Genomic DNA, 23,614 nt, shown 5'->3' on the forward strand with positions numbered 1-23,614 from the left:
GTGTAACAAGCTCTTGATGCATAAAGAAGATCTATAAAGTTGCAAAGACTAAAGTCTCAAATCCAATGAGATATTCTTTATAAAAGTTAAGTCAACCACGCCTACCTAAAACGGCTCGTTCTAACACGCCCCCACATGTCTACGTCACTATGTGGGAAGATTTGCATAACACCGCCCATATGTTCACGCAAAGAAAGAAGGCGTAACTTTGATTCTTGCTGTAGTATTGTTGTTGCCGCCGCCGCCGCCACATTGGAGACGCTGTGTGTTTCGTTGTGAAAGTGAAACTATTTTGTTTGGTCTTCCAAAAGAGGACATGACTACAAATCAGTGGTTAAGTTGTATTTACAACACTGTTCCAGAACAGTTCAACCCAAATATTCAGATGTGTGCAGCGCATTTTATGGAGGACTGTTTACTGTGAGAGTAGCCAAAAATGCCGGTGTCTGTTTCTATAAAGTGGGGCAATTCCAACTTCACAAGGACAGTCTGGCGCCTCTGACTGACAGCCTGTAAGTATGTTTTTTTATATTTAAAGAATTTGCCACTGATGATTCAAACGCGAGTTTTGAGCAGTGTAGAGTAGCGCTTGTTGTTTGTCGTTTCTCCGATCACAAATGCAGACATGGTTTTATGTTTACGCGGAGCGATATGCAACGCATAAAAAGACAGTATAAGTCATTATAATCAGTAATTATGTCCCCACTGGATGCAACAAATGCCTTGTTTATAATGGGTTTTAATGTTTTTGTCTCGAGAGGAGAAACAATAATGTACAGTAAGTGGAATTTTTTTTTAACCTTAAACCGCGTAAACACATTGCATTACACCAAATAATGTTCTTGCAACGTCATATGACCCCTTTAAATAGGGTTTACGCTCCGACGGCTACGCGCATCGAATAGCCGCCGTGACGTATGGCCCGGGAGCGCGCACGTACTGAGCGTGCCTTCGCGTCAGTGAGCGTCGGTTCAGTCCGGTTCTGCTGCCACACTGACCGCGTACAGTCAGTCAGCGAACCGCAGGTGTGGGTTTACAGTACCGCATGTTCCCAGCCCACCACCCCGGACTTTAAACGTAATCTTTCTTTGAGTGTTTATAATATTTTCACCATGTTGTGGACGGCGAACACGATTATGAGGAAATTCTCCTCGAGCTCTGTGAGTAACCGCATATTCTGCATTGTTGATTTTGCCATAGATATAAATGAATGAATGAATGCATGCATACGTGAAAAATGTGCTGTATTGATGGCAGAAACATGCATAGACCTTAAAATAAGTTTATAAATGTTGGTGAACTCTTAAATAACATAATACTGGGTTTACCCATGCAAAGTTATTGTAAGCATGCTGTCAGCTGATGTATCCCAGTATCTTAATGCAATGTTGTAGGTGTTACACTTGTGCATTAATTCACTACATATGCACACTTTATGCATGTTAATTAGATATAGGATTTTATTTAAACCGGCTTGGGATTTAGTGTTTGCCACGTTGCTTCGTAGGATTACTTCCAGTGGACAGATCCGTGGAGAGCTGCATCAGCAGGGGGGAGAGAATATGAAGGCAGATCATATTACTAATGTCACTATTACTAGAACATAAACTATAACTTAAGATCACATGTGCACTGATAGATAAACACGTTGCATGCATGATCTTGCTATGGCAATCCATAATAAACTTCACTACATGTTTGCAGTATAAACAATGCTTGTGCTGGTTATGTCTCCCAGCAGCTCTTTAATTTTCTCCCCATTGTGCAGCACAGTTGCAGTTTCACAATTTCAAAGTACTTTATTGGCATGATTGTTTTGCATACAACATTGCCAAAGCATCAATATGTAGACACGAAACAAAAATAGTGTGACTTAAAGAAAAGAAAAAAATACAAAATATAATGGAATAAAATAAAATTGACAATTATGTGCTCGTTTTTGTCCAGATCTGTAAAGTTATTTAGAAATACAAAAATGCAATTCATGCAGACAATGAGGATTTCCGAATTAAAAGTCTTTTGATAGGTTGTTAAAAAAGTAATAAGAAGAAAGTTCTCATTAAAAGGATGAAATTCTTACTATAAATATTTGGCAATAATAAATAAAATAATAATAATAAAATATATAATTTTTATCTTTATCTGAATTTAAAGTCATTTGAAAGATTGTAAAAAAAGAAAAAAAAAGTCTCATTAAAGGGCCCATTGTGCAGAACAGTTGCAGTTTCACAATTTCAAAGTACTTTATTGGCATGATTGTTTTGCATACAACATTGCCAAAGCATCAATATGTAGACACAAAACAAAAAAAGTGTGACTTAAAAGAAAACAAAAAAACACAAATAATATTAATACAAAATATAATGGAATAAAATAAAATCGAAAATTATGTGCTCGTTTTTGTCCAGGTCTGTAAAGTTATTTAGAAATGCAAAGATGCAATTCATGGAGACAATGAGGATTTCCGAATTAAAAGTCTTTTGGCAGGTTGTTAAAAAAATTAATAAGAAAGTTCTCATTAAAAGGATGAAATTCTTACTATAAATATTTGGCAATAATAAATAAAATAATAATAATAAAATATATAATTTTTATCTTTATCTGAATTTAAAGTCATTTGAAAGATTGTAAAAAAAGAAAAAAAAAGTCTCATTAAAGGGCTGAAATAAGTAGTTTGGCATAAAATGTGTATTTTATTTATTTATTTAATAATAAAAACAATCATAAAATATATTATTTGTATTTAAAAACCATTTGTACTCCTTTTTATCATTATCTGAATTAAATATTTTGAAAGATTGTAAAAAAAAAAAAGAAAGAAAAGAAAAACGGCTGAATTTTTTTGGTGTTTATTAATATTAGGGATGCACCGATATGCAAATTTTGGCCGATACCGATAACCGATTATTCTTTATTTTTGAAAGCCGATAACCGATATGTTGGCCGATAAATCTATATCCAAATTGTTATATACTTTTTGAGAGCCTGATTACAAAAAAGGTCTCATCATTAAAAGCCACATCCCAAACACTTCAACATAAGCAGCCTAGTTTGAATGGTGTACGTTTTAAAAATATTTTTACTCTCCCATTACCAAATTTAGTCATAAAGTCTTACAAATAAATAAAATAATGCATAAATAATGCAAACAAGTCACTGGACATCATTACACGTGTAAAGAATCAAAATGAATGCGCCATAGATCAATAAAACGGAATAGCCTCTGCACGGACAATAATTAAATGATTTTAATTACTAAACCATATTGTTGATGAAAATAATAAGAGAAAAATACAAGTGGTTGTTGTTATTAATAATATATCAATGATTTTGAAAAAGTAACAAATTAATACCACTGTTTTAAATAGCAGCCATTGAGCTGCAGCTCAAGCTGAAGCTGAAGAGCTGAATGAACAAGGTAAACTGAAGCGTTTTGCTGGCAGCTTATTTAACTCAAGGAAATGCATCCTGAGATTAATATTAATACAACATAAACATAATATTACAACTTATATATGTACAAAATGACGCAGTTATTGCATGCTATAGTCAGAATGTGTGATCCTGTTGTGGATGCGCTCTTCCCATAACAACGCGCTGAAACACGGCAACTAAACCCAAAGAATTCACAACGTTTTATAATAATAATGTTCTCATTAGAATGTTATATACACGACATTCCCAATCATAGTTATTAATGTTGTGCACTGCTGTTTGAGCTGCGTGCGCTGAGCTAAAGATGATCACCGGTAAACTGAAGCGCTCTTTTAACTTAACCAAACGCATTCTATATGAGATAAATCAGATATACATCAAATAAACACAATATTACAACGTACAATTGCACAAAAGGCTGCAAACGAACAGCGCGCATCTGAAGTGTCTCTGAAGGAAATAATGCATTATTTATCGGCTTTAAGATATCGGCCAAATTTTCTTATCAGGCCGATACCGATAACAGAAAAAATGAACATTTATCGGCCGATACCGATATGGTGGCCGATATATCGTGCATCCCTAATTAATATTTACTGAATCTCTTATTGATTCAAACATGAATAAATAATAAAACAATAATAATATATATTATTTATATTTTAAAACCATTTGTCCTCTTTTTTTTATTATATTTGACATTTGCGATTTGTTATTGACCCATAATCACTGAACACTGAATATGAAGATCAGAGCAATGGTTGGTTTCAGAGAACAAAGGGCCATATTATGTAATTGGACTTATAAACTGATTATGTTTCATATTTTAATGTCAGTGACACTTTACAGTGAACCATATAGTTTTGTCTGGTGAGCTTGCTTAAAATGTTTTAACATCATAATACTGTCACAGGCTTACTACCAAAACAAGCTGAAGCTGGCCCTGATTGGCCAGAGCTTGTTTGGACAGGAAGTGTACACAAACCTCCGCAAGCAGGGCCATAAAGTGGTGGGTGTATTCACAGTTCCTGATAAGGACGGCAAGGCGGACCCCCTGGGTGAGTCTCAGATGGGTGGGGGTGGGATAGAGTGGAGCACTGACCGTTTTTTGTTACTGTAGTGGTGTCATGGGGGCTGGGAAGTGTCACAGAAGTGGAAGTGAGAGATGGAGAACAGGAAAATGAGAGCCCCTTTTTTTGAATGTCTCTAATCAAATTTGTCTGGTTTGTTGTTAGCATTAAGGCCGTCATTGTTGTAATGAACTCTTACTGGAAGTGAAGTCGTCCTACTTCAGTCACAACGCTGCAAGCCTGAGCAGCACATTGGCTCACAGCTCAATTGTGTGTGAGTGTTTATGTTTGCATGAGGTGCAGGGGCAGTTCAGTGTTGGTCAGAAAAGGAGAAGAACATGCCGCATAATAACCACATTTTTTGGTGAAAGTGGTGTGAAGCCGTGTGAGGAGAAAAGTCCCTTAGTGATCGGAGCATTTGTGATGTATGTGAGAGCAAAGAGGACACACGAGCATTCTTACAAGAGTTTGTATGAATCATTGCCCAATGTTGAGTACCCCAAAAAAAGTTAAATCAAAAACACTTATTTAATATTAAAAAATATATATTATGCATTAATATTTTAATTATAAAGTGCATGCATATTGATAAGTGCAAAAAGAAAACCATTTATAAGCCCAGACACACACACACACACATACAGTATATATATACACACACACATTTTTATTGCAATAAAAATGTAAGATTAATGCATAATAATTTGTATTATAATTATAAAAGTATATAAAATTATAGCATTTGTATCATAAGTGATTTGGTTTTTATTATACACACATTTTATTTTTAATATTTTGAAATAAATGTATTTATTTATTTGCACTTTATCAACATGCAATTACATATTGAGTGATAATATCTTTATAGTTAGGATATATATAGTTATTATATATTATGTCATGTAGTATGTAACGTATTGTAGGAGTCTCCAAAAACTAAACTGGTCTTAGTCTGTTCATTTGTAGAAAATTGTTTAGAGTTGCAAGATTATACTGTGAATTCAATAAAATAAAATAGAAATTCACTTGTATAGTATAAAGTTAGATAGTTCACCCAAACATGAAAATTCTGTCATCATTTACTCACCCTCGAGTTGTTCCATACCTGAATGAGTTTCTTTCTTCTGTTGAATACAAAGAAGATATTTTGAAGAATGGTAGCCATTGACTTCCATAGTATGGAAAAAAAATACAGAATTTGATGACAGATGACATAATTTTCATTTTTGGGTGAACTATCCGTTAAAGTGGATGAAACCAGGGAACACAATAAACTCCTTTCCTTTCTATTCAGGTTGAATTGTAGAACTAGTTGAAATGGAGTTCAAAAGCACACTGAATTGTTAGTTTTTGATTCATCTCCAACAAATCATGATTTCATAATGTGCTGATTACCATTGTAATGACCGTATTGAGGTTATGAACAGCGCCCAGGGTACTATAACTGAGTCTTTTGAAGTTGTTACAATCATAGGACTCTGCCTACACTTAACTGTTTATGACTGATATATTTATAGATTCAGATATAAAAGACAAGGTCAGTTACTTAAGTATGCGTATTGATTTGATAAGTTCAATGAATATGGCAGGTGCAACCTTATATAACTTCTCTGGATCAATCTCTCTCTGACCTTCAGCGATGGTGGCAGAGAAGGACGGGACGCCAGTGTTTAAGTTCCCACGGTGGCGGGTGAAGGGTAAGCCCATCCCAGAGGTGGTGGAGGCGTACAAAGCAGTGGGCGCTGAACTGAACGTCATGCCCTTCTGCTCCCAGTTTATCCCCATGAACGTGATCGACTTCCCCAAACATGGCTCTATCATTTACCACCCCTCCATCCTGCCTAGACACAGAGGAGCCTCCGCTATTAACTGGTGAGATGTTACTAAATTGTCATTCTGATATCTTTATAACTACTGTATTTAGACACTTAAAAGAAGTCGTGGCCTAATGGTTAGAGAGTCGGACTCGTAACCCAAAGGTTGTGGGTTCGAGTCTCGTACCGGCAGGGATTGTAGGTGGGGGGAGTGAATGTAAAGGGTAAGCCCATCCCAGAGGTGGTGGAGGCGTACAAAGCAGTGGGCGCTGAACTGAACGTCATGCCCTTCTGCTCCCAGTTTATCCCCATGAACGTGATCGACTTCCCCAAACATGGCTCTATCATTTACCACCCCTCCATCCTGCCTAGACACAGAGGAGCCTCCGCCATTAACTGGTGAGATGTTACTAAAATGTCTTTATAACTACTGTATTTAGACACTTTTGTGCAGCGCTCTCTCCCACCTTCAATACCACGACTGAGGTGCCCTTGAGCAAGGCACCGAACCCCCAACTGCTCCCCAGGCGCTGCAGCATAAATGGCTGCCCACTGCTCCGGATGTGTGTTCACGGTGTGTGTGTGTTCACTGCTGTGTGTGCGCACTTTGGATGGGATAAATGCAGAGCACTAATTCCAAGTATGGGTCACCATACTTGGCCACATGTCACGTCACTCACTTCACTTAAAAATGAACAATTGCTGATCATTTACTCACCCTCAGGCCATCCAAGATGCAGATGAGTTTGTTTCTTCAACAGATTTGGAGAAATGTAGCATTACATCACTTGCTCACCATTGGATCTGCTGCAGTGAATGGGTGCCGTCAGGATGAGAGTCCATTATGGACTCATGGATTTTGCAGCTTTTCAACTTCATAAGACATTAATTGATGGACTGGAGTGGTGTGGATTACCTGTGGATTATTGTGATGTTTTTATCAGCGGTGTGGACTCTCATTCTGACGGCACCCATTCACTGCAGAGGATCCATTGGTGAGCAAGTGATGTAACGCTACAATTCACCAAAACAGTTCTGATGAAGTAACAAACTCACGTCTTGGATGGCCTGGGGTTGAGTAGGTTTTCAGAAAATTTTGGATTAACTATTCCTTTAAATGAAATGGATTTAAATATGTGTGTGTGCAGGACACTAATCGAGGGTGATAAGAAAGCAGGATTTAGTATATTCTGGGCTGATGATGGTTTGGACACCGGCCCCATTCTGCTGCAGAAGGAATGTGCTGTAGAGCCGAACGACACAGTGGACACACTTTATAACCGCTTTCTGTTTCCAGAGGGCATCAAGGCCATGGGATCCGCTGCAGTGAATGGGTGCCGTCAGGATGAGAGTCCATTATGGACTCATGGATTTTGCAGCTTTTCAACTTCATAAGACATTAATTGATGGACTGGAGTGGTGTGAATTACCTGTGGATTATTGAGATGTTTTTATCAGCGGTGTGGACTCTCATTCTGACGGCACCCATTCACTGCAGAGGATCCATTGGTGAGCAAGTGATGTAACGCTACATTTCACCAAAACAGTTCTGATGAAGTAACAAACTCACGTCTTGGATGGCCTGGGGTTGAGTAGGTTTTCAGAAAATTTTGGATGAACTATTCCTTTAAATGAAATGGATTTAAATATGTGTGTGTGCAGGACACTAATCGAGGGTGATAAGAAAGCAGGATTTAGTATATTCTGGGCTGATGATGGTTTGGACACCGGCCCCATTCTGCTGCAGAAGGAATGTGCTGTAGAGCCGAACGACACAGTGGACACACTTTATAACCGCTTTCTGTTTCCAGAGGGCATCAAGGCCATGGTAACTATGAGAAAAATATTCAAAATGACGCTTTATGCAAACTAAATGTTAGATTTTGACTCCTGTGAGGTTCACGAATCTGAGTTTACTTCCAAATTGTGTTCAAACAGGTAGAAGCTGTACAGCTCATTGCAGACGGCAAAGCTCCAAAGATCCCTCAGTCTGAAGAAGGAGCCAGCTATGAGGGAATCCAAAAGAAAGCCAATGCTAAGGTGAGACCCAAAGACAAGGCTCCAAAGGTAAGCAAAGAAGGTTCAGTAAGTCAACATAATTTTATCTGTCATTCTCTGCCTCTCTTTCTCTAGGTGAATATGGCTCAGCCAACAGAGGTCATCCATAACTTTATCCGTGGTCATGATAAAGTTCCGGGCGCCTGGGTTGTTCTCGATGGAAAGGTGCGTTTTTTAAACACATAGTAGGTTTAAATCTTGATCGAAATGGGACCACAAAGGGGAAATAACAAATATAAACATACATTTAATAAAATTTATATTTACAATTTTCCATTTTAGTGCAATACTATACTATAATAGAATATTATTTGTTCAAAATAATACAAAAATATGACTTAAAATTTATTTAAACAATAACTTAATACATTTGAAAATGAATATCTGTGTAAGTCTTTAGAATATCATGATTAATATTTTACTCGCATAGTATTAATGGGTCTTGAATAAATAAAAATATTTATGTTTTTTATTATAGTTAAGGGCTTCCTTGTAGGGTAGTCTTCATATTTGGTATCAAAAACTCACTTTAGGCAAACTCAAGACTAATTCTGATGGTCCTGCTATAAGCTGTTAAGTGGATGTTTGTGTGTGTGTGTGTGTGTGTTTTGTAGCCAGTAACGCTGTACAGCTCATCGATGCTGAGCGGGTCAGTGCCCACAGGTCAGCCAATCGAGGTGGAAGGGGCGTCTCAGCCTGGACTCATTGCCAAATCTGGGCTTATTCTGTTCGGGTTTGATGGAAAAGCGGTTAGCGTCTGGTCTTTTATTTACTTAAATTCTAGACTTTTAACCAAAACAGTTCTGATGAAGTAACAAACTCATGTCTTGGATGGCCTGGGGTTGAGTAGGTTTTCAGAAAATTTTGGATGAACTATTCCTTTAAATGAAATGGATTTAAATATGTGTGTGTGCAGGACACTAATCGAGGGTGATAAGAAAGCAGGATTTAGTATATTCTGGGCTGATGATGGTTTGGACACCGGCCCCATTCTGCTGCAGAAGGAATGTGCTGTAGAGCCGAACGACACAGTGGACACACTTTATAACCGCTTTCTGTTTCCAGAGGGCATCAAGGCCATGGTAACTATGAGAAAAATATTCAAAATGACGCTTTATGCAAACTAAATGTTAGATTTTGACTCCTGTGAGGTTCACGAATCTGAGTTTACTTCCAAATTGTGTTCAAACAGGTAGAAGCTGTACAGCTCATTGCAGATGGCAAAGCTCCCAAGATCCCTCAGTCTGAAGAAGGAGCCAGCTATGAGGGAATCCAAAAGAAATCCAATGCAAAGGTGAGACACAAAGATAGTTATGTAAAACAGTCATTAGCTGTGATTATAGGGCTCCAAAGGTAAGCAAAGAAGGTTCAGCAAGTCAACATAATTTTATCTGTCATTCTCTGCCTCTCTTTCTCTAGGTGAATATGGCTCAGCCAACAGAGGTCATCCATAACTTTATCCGTGGTCATGATAAAGTTCCGGGCGCCTGGGTTGTTCTCGATGGAAAGGTGCGTTTTTTAAACACATAGTAGGTTTAAATCTTGATCGAAATGGGACCACAAAGGGGAAATAACAAATATAAACATACATTTAATAAAATTTATATTTACAATTTTCCATTTTAGTGCAATACTATACTATAATAGAATATTATTTGTTCAAAATAATACAAAAATATGACTTAAAATGTATTTAAACAATAACTTAATACATTTGAAAATTAATATCTGTGTAAGTCTTTAGAATATCATGATAAATATTTTACTCGCATAGTATATTAATGGTTCTTGAATAAATAAAAATATTTATGTTTTTATATTACAGTTAAGGGCTTCCTTGTAGGGTAGTCTTCATATTTGGAATCAAAAACTCACTTTAGGCAAACTCAAGACTAATTCTGATGGTCCTGCTATAAGCTGTTAAGTGGATGTTTGTGTGTGTGTGTGTGTGTGTTTTGTAGCCAGTAACGCTGTACAGCTCATCGATGCTGAGCGGGTCAGTGCCCACAGGTCAGCCAATCGAGGTGGAAGGGGCGTCTCAGCCTGGACTCATTGCCAAATCTGGGCTTATTCTGTTCGGGTTTGATGGAAAAGCGGTTAGCGTCTGGTCTTTTATTTACTTAAATTCTAGACTTTTAATGCTTTAACTTTGTGCTACAAATTCATAATAAAGGGTATTAACGGCTTTAATATAATATCACTATGCAGCTCCAGGTAAAGAACCTGCAGTTTGAGGATGGAAAGATGATTCCTGCATCCAAATACTTCTCATCAGAGGAGACTGCCAGTCTGGATCTCACAGATGATGAGAAGAAAATGGCAGAGGAGATCAGGGTATGTGTATGTTTATGTGCCTCAGAAATGCATTATGGTATATGTTTTAGCAATTATGTCATTTGTTTATTGTTTCATACTTATCTAGGTGATGGGCTCCAAAGGTAAGCAAAGAAGGTTCAGCAAGTCAACATAATTTTATCTGTCATTCTCTGCCTCTCTTTCTCTAGGTGAATATGGCTCAGCCAACAGAGGTCATCCATAACTTTATCCGTGGTCATGATAAAGTTCCGGGCGCCTGGGTTGTTCTTGATGGAAAGGTGCGTTTTCTAAACACATAGTAGGTTTAAATCTTGATCGAAATGGGACCACAAAGGGGACCATAACAAAAAGAAACATACATTTAATAAAATGTATATTTAAAATTTTCCATTTTAGTACAATACTATACTATAATATAATAGAATATTATTTGTTCAAAATAATACAAAAATATGACTTAAAATGTATTTAAACAATAACTTAATACATTTGAAAATTAATATCTGTGTAAGTCTTTAGAATATCATGATAAATATTTTACTCGCATAGTATATTAATGGTTCTTGAATAAATAAAAATATTTATGTTTTTATATTACAGTTAAGGGCTTCCTTGTAGGGTAGTCTTCATATTTGGAATCAAAAACTCACTTTAGGCAAACTCAAGACTAATTCTCATGGTCCTGCTATAAGCTGTTAAGTGGATGATGTTTGTGTGTGTGTGTGTGTTTTGTAGCCAGTAACGCTGTACAGCTCATCGATGCTGAGTGGGTCAGTGTCCACAGGTCAGCCAATCGAGGTGGAAGGGGCGTCTCAGCCTGGACTCATTGCCAAATCTGGGCTTATTCTGTTCGGGTTTGATGGAAAAGCGGTTAGCTTCTGGTCTTTTATTTACTTAAATTCTAGGCTTTTAATGCTTTAACTTTGTGCTACAAATTCATAATAAAGGGTATTAACGGCTTTAATATAATATCACTATGCAGCTCCAGGTAAAGAACCTGCAGTTTGAGGATGGAAAGATGATTCCTGCATCCAAATACTTCTCATCAGAGGAGACTGCCAGTCTGGATCTCACAGATGATGAGAAGAAAATGGCAGAGGAGATCAGGGTATGTGTATGTTTATGTGCCTCAGAAATGCATTATGGTATATGTTTTAGCAATTATGTCATTTGTTTATTGTTTCATACTTATCTAGGTGATCTGGAAAGGTATTCTGAGTAATGTTCCAGTTATTGATGACACAACCGATTTCTTTAAGTCTGGAGCTGCTTCTATGGATGTAGTCAGGTGGGTCTGACTTATTTATTTATATACTATTATAGTATTTAATAATATTTTAAATGAGCTTTTATTTTTTATTTTAGTTTTACAAATTTTTATTAAAGTAATGTTTTTTTAAATTTTTATTTTATTTCTATTTCTGGTTTAGTATTTAAGCTTATTTTTTGTTAGTTTCAATTTTTTTTGTTTCATTTTTTCATCTTATATTTGTTTTTTTCAGCTTTATTTCAATCACTGACTTCCAGTAGTTTTGTAAAAGTTTTCACTTTAGTTAACAATAATAACACTGAAACTATGAAGCAAAAACATAGTGATATTGATGTCACGACCATGATAACATCAACATGATTTACCACATTTACATATCAATGTTGATTCAGTATTTATCAACTTAGCAGAAGTATTTTGAGTTCATTTAACATGCAAACAGGTTAGCCAATCATAACTGAGGTCATTTACATATTAAAGTCTTAGCAACAGCTTGTGTACTTGTAAGGGGGCTGAAAATGGTCACGTAAAACTAAATTACAATTATTCTTTGAAGAATTAGACCTTTATGAACATTATAAGTTTGTGTGTGTGTGTGTGTTTTGTAGCCAGTAACGCTGTACAGCTCATCGATGCTGAGTGGGTCAGTGTCCACAGGTCAGCCAATCGAGGTGGAAGGGGCGTCTCAGCCTGGACTCATTGCCAAATCTGGGCTTATTCTGTTCGGGTTTGATGGAAAAGCGGTTAGCTTCTGGTCTTTTATTTACTTAAATTCTAGGCTTTTAATGCTTTAACTTTGTGCTACAAATTCATAATAAAGGGTATTAACGGCTTTAATATAATATCACTATGCAGCTCCAGGTAAAGAACCTGCAGTTTGAGGATGGAAAGATGATTCCTGCATCCAAATACTTCTCATCAGAGGAGACTGCCAGTCTGGATCTCACAGATGATGAGAAGAAAATGGCAGAGGAGATCAGGGTATGTGTATGTTTATGTGCCTCAGAAATGCATTATGGTATATGTTTTAGCAATTATGTCATTTGTTTATTGTTTCATACTTATCTAGGTGATCTGGAAAGGTATTCTGAGTAATGTTCCAGTTATTGATGACACAACCGATTTCTTTAAGTCTGGAGCTGCTTCTATGGATGTAGTCAGGTGGGTCTGACTTATTTATTTATATACTATTATAGTATTTAATAATATTTTAAATGAGCTTTTATTTTTTATTTTAGTTTTACAAATTTTTATTAAAGTAATGTTTTTTAAATTTTTCTTTTATTTCTATTTCTGGTTTAGTATTTAAGCTTATTTTTTGTTAGTTTCAAATTTTTTTGTTTCATTTTTTCATCTTATATTTGTTTTTTTCAGCTTTATTTCAATCACTGACTTCCAGTAGTTTTGTAAAAGTTTTCACTTTAGTTAACAATAATAACACTGAAACTATGAAGCAAAAACATAGTGATATTGATGTCACGACCATGATAACATCAACATGATTTACCACATTTACATATCAATGTTGATTCAGTATTTATCAACTTAGCAGAAGTATTTTGAGTTCATTTAACATGCAAACAGGTTAGCCAATCATAACTGAGGTCATTTACATATTAAAGTCTTAGCAACAGCTTGTGTACTTGTAAGGGGGCTGAAAATGGTCACGTAAAACTAAATTACAATTATTCTTTGAAGAATTAGACCTTTATGAACATTATAAGTGGATTATGGTGTTATTGTGATTGTTTGGTTTAGATTGGTAGAGGAGGTGAAGCAGAAATGTGGAGGAGTTCAGCTTCAGAATGAGGACGTCTACATGGCCACCACCTTCCAGAGCTTCATCCAGATGTTCGTCCGCCGCCTGCGCGGAGAAGACCAGGAGGAGGAGCTGGTCATCGATTACGTGACAAGAGACGTCAATAACATGACAGTGAAGATGCCCTATCAGTGTTTTATCAACGGCAAGTTCGAAGATGCAGAAGATGGAAAGACATACAACACGGTGAACCCAACGGATGGCTCGGTATGTTAAGTCATCTCAAACACACACTTAAACTCATCCCTGGCACGTTTAAAGGTTGTGTTGTGTTTCAGGTGATCTGTAAGGTGTCATATGCATCTGTGGCAGATGTGGACAGAGCGGTTAGTGCAGCCAAAGAGGCCTATGACAACGGGCCTTGGGGTAAGATGAACCCTCGTGACCGCGGACGGCTGCTCTACCGGTAAGATGTGTTAAGAGAGTTTTGTTGACTTTATTGAGCCACTGGGTCAAGATTTGACTTAGATATGAAAAGCCAAACACATTTGCAAAACAAATAGTAATACAGTGCGATCATTTGACCAAGAATTGATTTCTCAGAGAATATCCTGAGAATATGGCAGTTTTCATACTTTATTTGCAACAAAAAGGGAACTTTTTGACTTCTTTTGTGTGTAGTTTGGCTGACCTGATGGAGGAACACCAGGAGGAGTTGGCTACTATTGAGACGATTGACTCTGGTGCGGTTTATACTCTGGCTTTGAAAACACACGTTGGCATGTCCATTCAGACATTCAGATACTTTGCTGGCTGGTGTGACAAGATCCAGGTGTGTGTGTGTGTTTTGAGTTCACTCAGGCCTTCATTTTATAATTTCCTGTCGCTGACGCATCATGTCCTGTTTCTCACAGGGTTCAACGATACCCATCAATCAGGCCAGACCCAATCGCAACCTCACCTTTACAAAGAAAGAGCCTCTGGGGTGAGTGATTGTAAATGTGTGTGTGAGTGTATGCAAATTTGATTAGCGTGAAGGTGTAACATGATGCTTGTTTGTGTCTTAGTGTGTGTGCCATAGTGATTCCTTGGAATTACCCACTTATGATGCTGGCATGGAAGAGTGCAGCCTGTCTGGCGGCGGGAAACACGCTCGTCTTGAAACCTGCTCAGGTAAAACACACAAACACAAAAAAATTTTTATTAGTTTATATATATTAAATTAATGATCATTAGTATAAATTATTAATTATAAAAATATACAATATGCAAAATAGTAAAAACAAAAAAAAAAGCTAAATATTATTTGAGATTAAAAAAAAAATACTGAAAACAATAGAATAGAAGAGCAACAATAATGTACATTATGTGGAAAATAATGTGTTTTTTGAACCTTAAACCACGTAAACACATTGCATTACACCAAATAATGTTCCCTTTAATGGAATGTTGTGAGATGGCGAACTGAGATGAGTGACAGCTTTTTAGTGATTGTAAAGTGAGCGGTCTTTCACACTTTCTAAGCTATTTAGCTATAAATTATAATAATTATATTATTAATTATAATAATCCATTGAATAAAAGTATTGTTTTTTTATTGTAAAAGTAATGCCTTGTAAATAATCGTAAATGTCTCACTGTACATTGCTACTCTTGTCACATATTACATCTGCACTTTATTAGAAAACCCTCACTAATTTCAGATACTCAGTGATTTAATTTACAAAAAAAACACAAACTACTGGATACAAACTAGACTATTCTCAATTCTTTTAATATTCTCTCTATATTTTTTTTATTAACCACACAGAAATTTGCTGATTTTGTTTATATTTTTTATATATTTACATTAATGTATTTTTTATGTGATATAAATTAATACATATACTATATTTTAATTAGTACAAATACTATTAAATAAATGACAATTAAATTATATAAAATAAAAATATAGAAAAAAATATACAACATATGCTTTATTTTCCAAAAAACACAAACTACTGGATACAAACTAGACATAAATTCTCTTAATTTTTTTTCAGGTAACCCCACTAACCGCGCTGAAGTTTGCTGAGTTGACAGTCAAAGCTGGTGTTCCCAAAGGAGTCATCAACATTGTACCAGGATCAGGTATCAGGATTTTGAACCTTAAACCACGTAAACACATTGCATTACACCAAATAATGTTCCCTTTAATGGAATGTTGTGAGATGGCGAACTGAGATGAGTGACAGCTTTTTAGTGATTGTAAAGTGAGCGGTCTTTCACACTTTCTAAGCTATTTAGCTATAAATTATAATAATTATATTATTAATTATAATAATCCATTGAATAAAAGTATTGTTTTTTTATTGTAAAAGTAATGCCTTGTAAATAATCGTAAATGTCTCACTGTACATTGCTACTCTTGTCACATATTACATCTGCACTTTATTAGAAAACCCTCACTAATTTCAGATACTCAGTGATTTAATTTACAAAAAAACACAAACTACTGGATACAAACTAGACTATTCTCAATTCTTTTAATATTCTCTCTATATTTTTTTATTAACCACACAGAAATTTGCTGATTTTGTTTATATTTTTTATATATTTACATGAATGTATTTTTTATGTGATATAAATTAATACATATACTATATTTTAATTAGTACAAATACTATTAAATAAATGACAATTAAATTATATAAAATAAAAATATAGAAAAAAATATACAACATATGCTTTATTTTCCAAAAAACACAAACTACTGGATACAAACTAGACATAAATTCTCTTAATTTTTTTTCAGGTAACCCCACTAACCGCGCTGAAGTTCGCTGAGTTGACAGTCAAAGCTGGTGTTCCCAAAGGAGTCATCAACATTGTACCAGGATCAGGTATCAGGATTTGACTCATCTTTCGGGTTGTATAAACTAACAGAAATCTCATTTATAGTAATGCACTTACAATGAAAACCTATGGGGCAAGACGTAAGCAGATATGTCCAGCTTATCTGTTTGTTAAAGCATGTAACGATAGAAAAAAGTGTTATTTGAGCTGTGAAGTTTCAAAATGATATTGTGCGTTAATCGGCAGCTGATGTTACTTTCTTACTCCTTATGATGACTGACATTTCTGTCACCTCTTTCTCTCAGGTGGTCTGGTCGGGCAGAGGATGTCTGATCACCCTGATATCCGTAAGCTGGGTTTCACAGGCTCTACTCCCATTGGCAAACAAATCATGAAAAGGTGAGTCCGATTCATGTAATTGAACTAAAATCAACACTGTAGTCGATTACTCTGTTGCTATTACTCAAATATATCATGTATAACAGCGAATCATTCAAACGGCTTATATGGTGCTGTGAAAGAGCCTCCAGCTGATGATTTCTGTTGTTTCTGTTGCAGCTGTGCGGTCAGTAATTTGAAGAAGGTTTCTCTGGAGCTGGGCGGTAAATCTCCCCTCATCATCTTCAGCGACTGCGACATGGACAAAGCAGTGAGAATGGTGAGCGAAGACAACTATTGCCAGAAGATACAGATGCAAGCTCATTGTCCTCTTGAACTTACTGTGCATTTGTGTGTACGTTGCAGGGCATGAGTTCTGTTTACTTCAACAAGGGAGAAAACTGCATCGCTGCAGGCCGGCTGTTTGTTGAGGAGTCCATTCATGACGAGTACATCAGGAGAGTGGTATGTGTTTCCGTCGTACATTGATTGTATTTTAAAGTTGCAAGCTGCTTCTAGATGATGACATACTGGTATGTTTTTGTGTGCTCAGGTTGAAGAAATCAAGACGATGAAGATTGGAGATCCTTTGGATCGCTCCACAGATCACGGACCTCAGAACCACAAGGCCCACCTGGACAAGCTGGTGGAGTACTGTGAGATCGGCGTGAAGGAGGGGGCAACGCTTGTCTACGGCGGGAGACAGGTGGACAGACCAGGTGAGACCTCCAATCTAATCAGGCTTCCATGTTTTAAAAGGGTTTGTGAACATAAATTTGTTTTGTAAATGTTTTTAAATATAAATTAGTCAATTTTAGTCATGTATAAATATATATTTGCGTTATTCCCAGTGTTATTTGTGGTATAATTTATATACTATTATATTATTTCTTAAAATTTTGAAATGGCTTTTATTTTTAGATTTTAAGCTCTACTGATTTCGTTATATGTTTTGGCATTCTTAGTTTTTTTTATATATTTCTATTTTTTATATTTAGCTTTATTTTTATTTCAGTTTTAGTTTTTATCCATATTAGCTTACTTTAGCTTATTTCAGTCAGCTTTTAAGGCACCATTTATCATTTTCATTTAAGTTTTTTTTTGTTTGTTTGTTTCATTTCAATTGTAGTTTAAGTTTTAGTAATTTTGTCATATTTATTAGTTTTTTTTATATTTGTATTTATAATATTTAGCTTTATTTTAGGTTTAGTTTTGTCATTTTAAGTACTAACTTTTTTTTTTCCAGTTAGCTGCCAAGGCACCATTTCTAATATTTTTTTAAGTTTAAGTTTTAAATTTTATTTTTGAGCTTTTGTAATTGTATTAGTTTTGGATTTTTTACATTTTTTGTTCAGTTTTAGTTTTAGTATTTTAAGAACTTTAACTCAAACTTAATTATTTCAGTTACATTCCAAGGCAGCATTTTAAGTTTTCTAAGTTTCAGTGTTTCATCTAATATTTATGTTTTATTTCAACTTTTTATTTCAGTTACCAAAAATGATTTTTAATTGTTAGTTGTTAATTTAGCTACTCCATTTCTAATATCTAACTATGTATGCTTACAGGCTTTTTTATGGAGCCCACAGTCTTCACAGACGTGGAGGACCACATGTTCATTGCCAAAGAGGAATCATTTGGCCCTGTTATGGTGGTATCCAAATTCAAAGATGGGTAAGCTGGCTTTTTGGACCTTAGTAGGACTTTGTGTGTCAGTCTGACCTGCAGGATGATCTAAATTCAAGGCAGGAGCTCATTTGAATAAAGTCTAATATGGTTGTTTGATGATCAGTGATGTAGATGGAGTTCTGAGCAGAGCCAATAACACAGAGTTCGGCCTGGCCTCTGGTGTCTTCACCCGGGACATCAACAAGGCCATGTACGTGAGTGAGAGACTGGAGGCGGGAACTGTGTTCGTCAACACCTATAACAAAACCGATGTGGCGGCTCCCTTTGGAGGCTTCAAACAGTCCGGGTTTGGGAAAGACCTTGGTAAGAGTGAACAAAACACACACTGTATCATTACTCTGTATCACTTTAAAACCAGTTTCATGACAATGAGGATCATGTGCATGTGTATACAGGTGAGGAAGCCCTGCATGAGTACCTGCGGACTAAAGCTGTGACAGTGGAGTATTGAATGAAACCTGTGGTGGAAAAGACTGCATGGCCGAGACTGTCTTAAAGCAGGTTTAATAGAAAAAGCCAAGACTACACTGATGTGCCTACATTTTTTATTGCCCTTTTTTTCTGGAAATGTTTGGAATAGGGCAGAACTGGAAAAATGGCAAAAGACCTAGGGTTGGGTATCTTTTGAATTTTACTGATTCCGATTCTGCTTATCGATTCCTAGTTTCGATTCCAATAAGATAAAAAAAATTAAGTCAAACATTTAGATGTCAAACATTTATTCTGTCTTTTTACAAAGTATTCTGTTGCAGCTGAATAACACGAGCAAAACAGAACACTGCAAGAGGAATTTTGCCTATGCTTTAAAAAAAAAATACCACAGCAAAAACAACTCGATTAATATAAATCTCAAATATTAAAGTGTTAAAGACAAGTAAACAGTCAGTAATAAGATAGGAACAAACAAATCAATGAGCAAAATCATAAATAAATACAACTGAACAAAATTTCAGGTACAGAAACTGTAATTAAAAGTTATATCTTTTCATAAATAAAATATAGATTAATCAATTAAAGTTATTAAATATATTCAGTCAAGATCAGTGAATGGTTTTCTTTTGTTCTTTGATTAACATTAATGACAGGCAGCGCGTTTATTAGGCTGCTCTCTCTTTAACACCGAACGCACACAGATCTAAAAATACTGCACATGTGTGTTTTCTTTCTCATCTGTTTACGTTCACGTAAGACAAAAACGGCTTTATGTGTTTATGATGATATACTGACGTAGTTTTCTGCATATTGGTCGACAAATATGAAAGAAGTCAGTTTCGGCCCGGAACAACCTTTTCTACAGTGGAAATACACGGAACGGTTCGAGAACCGACACAAACCGGGAACCCGTACCGTGACCTCTGTTCTCTGTGCTCGCGCTTTGTGTGCGCTGCACGCAAACAAGGTCTTTCCATTCCTGCACTTAAATCGTTTTTAATCACATTAAAATGTGAACACAGGAATCGTTAAGCAGAATCGAAATGCATGCGTCTTATCATATACCCGGTTCTTGGAAATTTGGAACCGGTTCAACAATGGAACCTGTTTTCGATGCCCAACCCTACCTCCAAGTGAACCCAAGGACACAAGATCAACCACAAATCAGATCATGCATTGTTTTTAACTAGTAGACACTGAAATATCATAATGAGGTGAAGTGAATTATGAAATTGAGTCAGTTTCAGGAAGTAACCACAACACTATAATGATCTTGAGCATTTCCTAACCATGTTTCCAGTGATAAGTAATTTGTCTGTCCACACTGAATGTGAAACTGCTGGATGATGATTTTGCCGTGATGCTGAAACAAAGAGAAACCAAGTAACCAACAAAATGTCCTGTCGCTCATATCACAACAGGTTAGGACAAAACTGCTCATTTACTGTTTAAAGTTCGGGGTCAGTAAGATTTTTTGTCTTGTGTTTACCAAGGCATTTATTTGACCAAAAATACAGTAAAAAGAGTAATGTTGTGAAATATTATCACAATTTAAAATAACTGTTTTCTATTATTATTTCTATTATATTTTAAAATGGAATTTATTCCTATGATGCAAAGCAAAATTTTCAGCATCATTACTCCAATCTTCAGTGTCACGTGATTCTTCAGAAATCATTCTGATATGCTGATTTTGTAAATTTCTTATTATAAATTGTTGAAAATAGTTGTTCTGATTAATGTTTTTGTGGAAACGGTGATTTTGCTGTTTTTTCAGGATTCTATGATGAATAGAAAGGTTTTTTGTAAAATTATAAATGTCTTTACTGACACTTTATCTATTTAATGCATCCTTGATTAATAAAATTATTTTCTATATATATATATATAAAAAAAAAAAAAAATACTGACCCCAAACTTTTAAATGGTGGTGTTTGTGGCTAAAGCATATTTCTATTCAGCCAATTGTGCACACACACACACACACACACACACACTGTTTTTTATAGTTTTATATATATTAAGCTGTCAGTCATACTGGAAGTGTCATATTGCCAAACAGTCTTACACACAACAGTATTTCAACTTTATATCAACCACAAACACAATTTAAGGAGCGTCAGGCAACCATTTTTACAATAAAGAATGTAAATTGCAAAAACTGTTTTTCTTGATTGAAACACTGAACTTTTAATATAGTTTATGCCAGATTACAATCCATTTTCAAGTATAATCAACTGAGACAACAAAAGAGTGACTTTTAGTCTCCCCCAAAATGAAAATTTGCAGAACATGTACTCACCCTTGGCCCAACAAAGATGTAGATGATGTTTCTTCATCAGAACAGTTTGGAGAAATTTAGCATTACATCACTTGCTCACCAATGGATGCTCTGCAGTGAATGGGTGCCGTCAGAATGAGAGTCCAAACAGCTGCTAAAAACATCACAATAATCCACACCACTCCAGTCCATCAATTAACATCTTGTAAAGTGAAAAGCGGTGTGTTTGTAAGAAACAAATCCACCATCAAGATGTTTTTAACTTAGCATTGCATCCACTGGTGATCAAGTGATGTAATGCTAAATTTCTCCAAATCTGTTCCGATGACGAAACAAACTCATCTGAATCTTGGATATCCTGAGGGTGAGTACATTTTAAACTATTTTTTGGTGAACTCTTCCTTTAATCGTTCAACCTCTGGATTAAAACATCTTCAAAGAACATGAAATGCCAGTCTGCCAGCTCACCAGGACATAAAATCACTGGTCTGTGCTCAGCAACAGACTTGAAAGGGTTATATATTTCTTTAATAGGCACAGAAATGGCCTGGCGTGAGTCCAATGCTCTCCCAGAGTTCCAGTTGGCAGTATGTGTTCTCTCACTCGCCCTCTTTCCCCAACACCTGGATGTTGGCCTTTCTCTTTCCGTCACCTGGAAGTTTGAGTGTCTTTGGAGTGACAGTTTGCACCTCTTCCTCTGAGCTGTCTTCCTCTGAACATGATGATAATGATGATGACGACGACTCATCTTCTTCGCTGCTGTCTGAATCCTCCAGTTCAACCAGAGCCACGTCCTGCAGTGTAAACACATCCGGTTATTATGTAAAAAATTCAAGATTTTTATAATTAGACACGACAGCTGGTGGTGAGAGCAGACGCACCATCTCAATGACTTTCTCTGCATCCTCCACACTCTCAATGTCAAAGAAACCAGCAGGAGCCTCATCCATCTGTTGTCTTAGTGACTCATTGGCATGAGCGATTTGAGGAAGGAAACTTTGCAGCCTGTCCAAGACTAGCACACAGAATATGCATTATAGCAAATATGCATTAAAGATAACCCATTATAATTATAGCATATGACCTACAAATACATCTGATGACATGAACATACTCACCACTACTTCTGGGGACCCTTGCTGTCTGCAGTGAAGCACTTTTAGAGTTCAATAGAAGTTGCTCATGGATTCCTGGAGACATCAAAGTTAACGATTCATTTATGATTAGGTGTTCCCAAAATATATGTATTTGGTTATGATGAAATAAGAAGTGACAACAAAGCACAGATGTGGTTTCATTTGAAGGTTTCTACATTATTATGATTTGAGAGGAGCTCTTCTCAACTGATCAAATGTTAATTTAGAAACAAACTACTTATTTTTATTTTAAGTTTATTTAGTTTAATTTAAGTTTATAGGTTAACGTCGGTCCTGGAGTATCGCTGTCCTGCAACCCTTATCAACCACCTGAACAAGCCAATCAAGGTCTTCAGGATTACTAAAAGAGTTTTTTTTCAGGGTTGGAGCTAAACTTTGCAGGACATCGACACTCCAGGGCCGACGTTGCCTATCCCTGCGATACAAGAACGTTTCTGAATGGATCTGTTCGAGAGACGAGATTCTCTCCTTGAACTTAAGCGTCTGCTGGCTAATTCTCTCCGAGTCTCTTTCTTTCTTTTCTTTTTTTCAAAGAACGCCTCACCTTTTCCGTTGCCACAGGTCAGCAAGTCTCTAGAAGAGGCTTCCTTGATATTGTTTTGTGTTTGAGCCATGTTTAGTTCCTCACATGTACAAAATAAATTAACTTGTGTCCACATGTGTTTTTACACAACATAATAACTTCCGTGTTGTTGGGTCGAGCCACTGTTGGCGCCCTCTAGAGCTTTGGATGTACGTGCTGGACGACAAAAGAACAGTGCTGTGGAAGTTACAAACATAACAACATAACAACAACATAGCATAGCATAGCATAACAGCATTACATAAAACCAAACATTTTAGCGTAGAACCTCAAATAACTAAAAGTATGAAATGAATAAAATCTTTAGTAATAGCATTTTCTGAGATTAAAACCACAGACATTTTAAATAGCCTGATTATTTTGTTTAATTTGTTTCGTTATTTGCTTATTTCTTCTAGGGTAGTTTTTTTTAAAATTATTATTATTGTAAAAATGCTAAGAATATTTTCTTAAATAGCGTTTGATTAGCTGTTTTGTCTGTTTGTTTGTTTTTTGTCATACTTGACATAGTTTCCTTTTTTTTTTTTTTATACCTGACAA

The 23,614-nt window shown here is 36.0% G+C and overlaps 2 protein-coding genes across 2 annotated transcripts; one reads left to right on the forward strand and one right to left on the reverse strand.

The window, feature by feature from the left end:
- Positions 1-850: 850 nt before the first annotated feature.
- On the forward strand, positions 851-19,136 carry LOC107580561 (mitochondrial 10-formyltetrahydrofolate dehydrogenase-like). Its single transcript, XM_016266245.1, has 22 exons — positions 851-1,160; positions 4,349-4,493; positions 6,143-6,377; positions 7,982-8,147; positions 9,570-9,671; positions 9,797-9,886; positions 10,339-10,473; positions 10,586-10,711; positions 11,890-11,981; positions 13,722-13,989; positions 14,061-14,188; positions 14,404-14,554; positions 14,637-14,707; positions 14,790-14,895; positions 15,765-15,852; positions 16,863-16,956; positions 17,116-17,215; positions 17,302-17,400; positions 17,489-17,654; positions 18,501-18,606; positions 18,725-18,924; positions 19,017-19,136. Exons 1-22 carry the CDS (start codon positions 918-920, stop codon positions 19,070-19,072), a joined length of 2,967 nt encoding a protein of 988 aa, XP_016121731.1. The 5' UTR covers positions 851-917; the 3' UTR covers positions 19,073-19,136.
- Positions 19,137-21,680: 2,544 nt separating this feature from the next.
- Positions 21,681-23,248, reverse strand: LOC107581290 (uncharacterized protein C12orf45 homolog). Its single transcript, XM_016266788.1, has 4 exons — positions 23,036-23,248; positions 22,453-22,524; positions 22,216-22,349; positions 21,681-22,128 (listed from the first exon to the last, which is right to left on the reverse strand). The coding sequence occupies exons 1-4, from the start codon at positions 23,148-23,150 to the stop codon at positions 21,934-21,936; spliced, it is 516 nt and encodes a 171-aa protein (XP_016122274.1). The 5' UTR covers positions 23,151-23,248; the 3' UTR covers positions 21,681-21,933.
- Between the last annotated feature and the right edge of the window lie 366 nt (positions 23,249-23,614).

Source organism: Sinocyclocheilus grahami, unplaced genomic scaffold (assembly GCF_001515645.1).
Source record: "Sinocyclocheilus grahami isolate Dianchi unplaced genomic scaffold, SAMN03320097.WGS_v1.1 scaffold33.1, whole genome shotgun sequence".
In the NCBI taxonomy this organism is placed as follows: Eukaryota; Metazoa; Chordata; class Actinopteri; order Cypriniformes; family Cyprinidae; genus Sinocyclocheilus; species Sinocyclocheilus grahami.

Bases quoted from the DNA above. Each gene is read 5' to 3' on its own strand.
- LOC107580561 (XM_016266245.1), top strand. From the start codon at position 918: ATGGCCCGGGAGCGCGCACGTACTGAGCGTGCCTTCGCGTCAGTGAGC. The intron at 13,990-14,060 runs GTATGTTAAGTC...GTTGTGTTTCAG, and splicing joins TGAACCCAACGGATGGCTCG to GTGATCTGTAAGGTGTCATA. The intron at 17,216-17,301 runs GTGAGCGAAGAC...TGTACGTTGCAG, and splicing joins TGGACAAAGCAGTGAGAATG to GGCATGAGTTCTGTTTACTT.
- LOC107581290 (XM_016266788.1), bottom strand. From the start codon at position 23,150: ATGTGGACACAAGTTAATTTATTTTGTACATGTGAGGAACTAAACATG. The intron at 22,525-23,035 runs GTGAGGCGTTCT...TGATGTCTCCAG, and splicing joins GACCTGTGGCAACGGAAAAG to GAATCCATGAGCAACTTCTA. The intron at 22,129-22,215 runs GTGCGTCTGCTC...TTTACACTGCAG, and splicing joins CAGAGAAAGTCATTGAGATG to GACGTGGCTCTGGTTGAACT.